Source organism: Anneissia japonica, unplaced genomic scaffold (assembly GCF_011630105.1).
Source record: "Anneissia japonica isolate Jap-2015-1 unplaced genomic scaffold, ASM1163010v1 scaffold284970_len119093_cov105, whole genome shotgun sequence".
NCBI classification, from domain to species: domain Eukaryota; kingdom Metazoa; phylum Echinodermata; class Crinoidea; order Comatulida; family Comatulidae; genus Anneissia; species Anneissia japonica.
In genome coordinates this window covers 47,281-53,905 of record NW_022734788.1, presented here as the reverse complement: position 1 = coordinate 53,905, position 6,625 = coordinate 47,281, and the positions used below count along the sequence as shown (strand labels likewise).

General features: G+C 30.5%; 1 protein-coding gene across 1 annotated transcript in view; it reads left to right on the top strand.

Moving 5' to 3' along the window:
• Window positions 1–3,806, top strand: part of LOC117116485 (threonine-rich protein-like) — an 8,755-nt gene extending 4,949 nt beyond the window's left edge. The window contains exon 11 of the mRNA XM_033260548.1: window positions 3,727–3,806. Coding sequence (XP_033116439.1) covers window positions 3,727–3,806 — 80 coding nt within the window. The remainder of the gene's footprint in view (window positions 1–3,726) is intronic.
• Window positions 3,807–6,625: the final 2,819 nt, after the last annotated feature.

Genomic DNA, 6,625 nt, shown 5'->3' with positions numbered 1-6,625 from the left:
AAGGTGTACAATTACCATGCCATTTTTTTCTATTTTTTTCTGTCATTTTAATAAAGGATATAATAAAAGGTCAAGCTTTTGTTTAAGCCTATTTTTTAAAGTTTGTTCGCTTGTATTTATAAACACTACAGTGTATATACAATATTTATAGGCTACATTATTTTTTCGAAATAGTTTCCCTTCAGACTATAATATGGTGGAATTGTTTTCACCAAGTTTAACCAATATAATATTTTTTTATTTTGTTAAGGTCAATCATTGACCATTTCTTTTTTGCTTTTTCATTGTTAATTAAGAAATCACAGCTTATTAAACTCTTTAATTCCAATAAAAACATAACCCAAGGACATTGTTTCCCAAGTCCGAGTCTGTACTTAACTTTACCTTTATAGATACAGAATGTAAAAATAGATAGAATTTCATTTGCTCGTTCAGCATAGCATCCTTGGACAATTTTATTCCATTCTATTTTTTCATTTATATCAAAATTGCATATTTGTAACATACGATAAAGTTTTACCCAACATAATTCTATATCCTTACATTTGAATAACAATTTGAATAACATATGTTCTTCATCCTCCTGTATATTGCAAGACTCACAAAGATTGTTGTTCGATATATTCCAAAGTTTAAGTCTAGATCGTGTAGGTAAGATTCTGTGTATTAATTTATAGTTGAAACGAGCAATTTTTTTCATATGCATCATTGAATTCACTTTGTTTTTCCAACACAGTGGCCAATCGATTGTGTTGATTTGTAAAGTAGTTTCCCATTTACTTTGAGCTTTTGGTACAATATATTTGTCATTAATGAATGACAAGTAAAAATCTTTAACTTTTTGTTTTTTTAAAATAATAGTGTCGTTGGATTGACATTCTTTTTCACCATGTAATACACAAACAGATTGGTTTAAAATAATTTCTTTCCATATTTTCGGAATTGCATTAATTAATGCCACATATTCTATTAGTGTGTTTGGCGTTTTTGACAATTTTGGAATTATCTCATCAATCTTAATTAGTCGGTTATTTACAATTATATCATTCATGATTTTAAAATTTGATTCTACCCATGTTTTACAAAAAAGAGGTTTTCCGTTTAACTGAATAAATTTATTTTCCCAAAGCCTTTGCTTTTTTACTTCACAGATACATTGTGGGTGCGAAGCATGTATATTATTGTATTTGACACATACATATAGCATATTCCTATAAAATGTAGGCAACTCTTTTAATGAACTATGCTTTTCAAAGTTCATATCTGTCATACATAATGTATATGTTACAGGAAACATATAAAAGCATGGAATATATTTCCATTTACCTGGGTCAGGACTTATTAAGCGTTTTACACAACTTAATTTAAGGGAATCGATTACAGAGTTGAGATCGATCATTTTTAGGCCTCCTTTCATAATATCTTGTATAATTATATCTCGTTTTATTTTTGCTTTTTTCCCACTCCATAAGAAGTTATACACAATTTTATTAACCTTATGGATAATGTTTTTGGGAATATCAGTGACACTTGCATTATAAGTAAGTTTTGATAAAGCAAGTGTCTTTATAATTGTAATTTTCCCAAAAAAGGACAAATTCCTTTTTTCCCATGTTTTTAAAACGTGCTCTAAATTAGAAACTTTTTTTTCCCAATTTTTTGCAATACAAGTAAGTTTATCATATCCTATATATATTCCTAAAAACTTTATAGGTTCTTGAACGAACGAGATGTCACAAGCATTACCTTTCTTATTTTTATTACTTCCAATCCACACACCTTTCGTTTTATTTTTTATTAAGTTTCAAACCTGACACTTCACAAAACAATTCAATTTCTTTAATGAAACTAGCTATGCTATTTTCATCCTTTGCAAAGATCACAGTATCATCAGCAAGTTGTGCTATTTTAGCAGTATTCAGAACCTTGTTTGAAGACGGCAGTTTAATGCCTTTACACAGAGGGTTGTTTCTTATGTTAATTGCCATTAACTCTACAACTAAAACAAATAATAAAGAGGACATAGGACATCCTTGGCGTATCCCGCTATTCATAATAAAACTCTCTGATGTCCACCCATTATTAATACAGCAGCTTTCTGTATCGGTGTACATTACCTCTACCATATGTATGAATTGTTTTCCAAAGCCAAAATATTTTAGAGACTTGAGCATGAAGTTTCTATCTACAGAGTCGAAGGCCTTTTCGAAGTCAATAAAAATTAAAGCTCCCTCTTTATTATTAGTGTCTGTATATTCAAGTAAGTCCTCGATCAATCTAATGCTTTCATCTGCAGATCTTCCATGGATATATCCCTTTTGGTCATGGTTAATTACTGTACTTATTACAGATTGCATTCTCTTTGCAAGTACGTGAGCGGCTATTTTGTAATCAACATTTAGAAGTGTTATTGGTCTCCAATTGGCTAAATTTTCTCGCTCGCCTTTTTTATACAATAAAGTTATAATACCTCTTCGTTGTGTTGTTGATAATTTACCATTTACATAATTAAAGTTAAGGGCTTCACACACTGTGCAACTAATTGCATCCCAAAATTTACGGTAAAATTCTACTGTTAGTCCATCTGTACCTGGACTTTTATTTAAACACATTTTAAAAACTGCATTTTTACATTCCTCAAGTGTTAATAGACCTTCACATTTATTTTTATCTTCGAATGACAGTGTGTTGACGACGGAGCTGTTGATATATTTGTGGATGTTTGAGTCAGGAATTTCTTTTATTTGATAAAGTTGTTTAAAGAAGTTTACTTGTTCTTTAAGAATTTCCTTAGTGTCTGTGGTATAATTTCCATTGCTTTTTAAAACAGATGTGATGCGTTTCTTTTTCGCATTGTTTTTCTCAAGCCCAATAAAAAACTTTGTGTTTTTTTCTCCTTTTTCAATCCACTGTATTCTAGATCTAGTTTGTGCTCCTTTAGCCTCAAATAAGTATATATTGTCTAAGTCGTTTATTTTATTTCTTAATAGTTTATCTCTTTTCTTATCATAGGCAATATCCAATTGCTTAGTTAATTCTATGATTTCTTTATGTAATTTTTCTTTATTTTCATTTTCCCCCCTTTTTTTTTACCATATTTACACGAAAATTCTTTAATCTTTACTTTTAGGTATTCCCAAAGTAATGCTGGATTAAGATTATATTCATTTTCTATTGTGTTTTCTATTAACTTTAAAATATTAAAGGTATATTCTTCATCATTTAAAATTCTAAGTGATATGGCTTGATGGTCTGAAAAGATAGACGGTCTTATATCGGTGTTTATTACTTCACCATTTTTGTATAGGGAGTTAGATATGCACCAAAAATCCAACCTTTTGTACGTATTTTTTCTTCTCTATGTAAATTGTGTTTTGTTTTTATTGCATTTCCTCCAAATATCGGAAAGATTATGTTTGGTCATGCAATTTTTTAGCATCAGTGGGGATTTGTCATAGCTGAGGTTTATACTGTTTCTCTGATCAAGTTTATATTGTAATATACAGTTCATATAACCACCCATTAACGTGTACTCATCTTTACCGTTGCAAAGGATGTTAATTTTATTTTCTAGTTTCTTAAAAAATAATAATCTTTCTTTGTAGTTATTTGGGGCGTAGACGTTTATCAGATTAAAAATATTTTTTTTGTATTTTAAATTTATGATAAGTAGTCTTCCATCTTTGTCAATATATTTGCATTTTATATCTTTTATATCTAATTCAGGTTTTAATAAAATAGAAACACCTCTACTGTTAGTTGTTCCAAAACTATGGAACGATGTTCCTTTCCACAATAAATCATAAACATTAACAGATGTTTTGTCATAATGCGTTTCTTGTAGGAAAACGATATCGGCTTTTTGTTCATCGAACCACTTAAAAATTTTTCTCCTTTTGTAAATATCCCTGAGTCTTTTGACATTCAATGAAACTAAATGTAAAGGATTGTTATGTTGTTTTCTTTTCATTTTTTTTAAAATTATTATTTTATTTTATTTATTTATTTTTTTATATTTAATTTTCTTTAATTAGATAAGATATTATTTACATCTAGAATTAGTTCAGTTCAAAATATGATTAAGGACTTAATACTAAAGGACTCAACTTACAGAATCAGATTTTTTCTCTTTCTTTTCCACGTTTTTTCACCGCTCTCGGTGAGTTTCTTTCTTTTGCTAGTGGCAAAGTTTTGCCTCGCTACGGAGGCAGATTCAATAACAGCTTTTTCTTGTTTGTCTGTCGCAAAGTCTGTGATTGGTCGCATTCCTTTGATTGCCTTGTTTGCTTTCTCAGTATGCTTGTTTTCTTGATCAACTTTTTCTATTTTCTTCTTTTCTTGTTTTTTCAATTTCTTCTTTTGACTTTTTGGTAGTTGGAAGGCTTGTTTTTCAGTTGTTTGAATGTTCTCGTTGTAGGTAAGGTTTTTTACCCTTTTAACTGCCTCAAAAGTTGACACATTATTCGAAATATTAAAATGGAAAATCATTTCATTCTCCTAGTGGTGTATTGACCTCATTGTTAATTGACTGCTCAATGAACGTTTTCATCATTACACATTCAAAGCTACACACATTAATTTTAAAGATGAAGTTGTAATATTGTTTATGTTTTTTTTCTAAAGCTCTGTACAGAATACAGAGTACAGAATACCACTCTGCACGATTTGTCTCACACTGTAAGCTATACAATTCATCAACGTAAAATTAAAAAAAATCATTACATATACACTTGGAGCAGCCCTACCTTAACATACAACTACAGCACGTAAATTTAACTCTTTTGCTCTTTCTTTTTTGAGACGTTCAGCTGGAGGAAATTATTGGAGCACCATTTCACTAAGGCATCAACATAAACAATATAATCCACAGTATTATTATTCTTAGTGTCATCTGCGAATTTAACATGGAAGCATTTTTTTTTTAATTATTAAGGGGTGACCTAAAGTCATTAGCGTACAAAGAATACAGTAATGGAGATAATGAGCAACCATGAGGCGCACCTATATCACACAACATAGGACGTGAAACATTACCACTGAAATTAACAACTTGTACTCAGTCTTTAAGAATGTCCGTAATCCATAGAATTGAAGCTGGGTTAACATACATAACACTTAACTTATCAATTAGGAGATAACTTTTTGAGTTTGAATAGTATTAAATGTGGATTTTAAGTCCAAAAATTAAGATTCTTGCATAAGAGCGATCCTTATCCAAGTGCTCGTATACTTTGTGGGTGAGTGTGCCAATTGTGTCTTCCACTCTTTCGATACGCAAATTGAAACAAGTCTAGGAAATTGGAGGTCTCATTTGTTAGTTTCAACTTAATAAACTTTTCCAGACACTTAATTGGAACTGCCGTCAAAGCCACAGGCCTGTAATCGTTTAGTACGACGGGTTTCTTGATTTTTGGAATTGAAATGATGTTGGACAGTTTCCATAATTTAACTATCAATGGATCATTTGTAAATATTAGTAAAAATGTTGCTCAACTCTTTAAAACATGATCTTATAATTTTCCCGGAAACACCGTCGGGTCCTGCAGCTTTCTTGGTTTTTACATTTTTAAAGACTATTTAAGGAGCTTCTTGGTAAATCATTATTTTGTCCTCATCCTTAATTTTACTAGGCAAGGTGTCGACACGTTTCTGTCTTTGGTGTAAAAGAAGCTAGGCAATCAAACCTAATATAAATATGTGTTTAGGTCATCAGCTGAAATGTTATTATTGCAACTCGGTGAAGACGATTTTGTATTGTACCCAGTAACATATTTCATTCCGTTCCAAGTTTGTTTTATAACCCCACTTTTGAATTTCTTTTCAATTTCCTTAGCATACACTTTCTTACCCTTTGCAATAGCCTTCTTTATATGTCGTTGTAATAATTCTTTCTCATAATTAATATCACCCTGCTTCATAGTTTTATGAAGGTGTCGCCCAAATAAAGATAATTTCTTTGCCAGAAGTGTTCTCACCCAAGGTTTGTTGTTGGGAAAAACTTTTATAGTTTTGAGTGGGACGATAGTCTTCGCAAAAAAGCAGACACTGTCTTCGTTACCTCGTCAAGTTAAATACAACTCTTGAACAAGTTCCAATTCGTTGTTTCAGAGCACTCAATGTATAAGACATAATAATACCTACGGATATAGGCCTACGTTATCGAGAATTAGTGATCATACAATGCAATACAAAAACATAAAGTTTATTGTAATATCATTCTTAAATTATTTATTACGGTCTACTTAGTTTCTGACAAAGATTTTTCATGACCTTATGAAGGAAGCAAGCAACAATTACTCGGATTTCAATTTGAATCGAAAGAGAAAAAAAAATCTTTATTTTAAATATGTATGCACTAAATCCTACATGTATATGTAAATATTTTATAGGCCTAAGCTATATAAGGTATAGGATGATGGTGTATAAAAACCTGATTCAAATTCACCACTGAGCCCTAGTTTAACCTATCAATAGGCCTATATAGACTTAAGTCCCAAGTTCTAATATATGCATATATATATGCATATATATATATATGTATATATATGTATATACTTATTGTGTAATGAAGTGTATCTGGTGGTATTTGAATTTGGTCTAATAGTTATGACGCTCGCCTTGACAG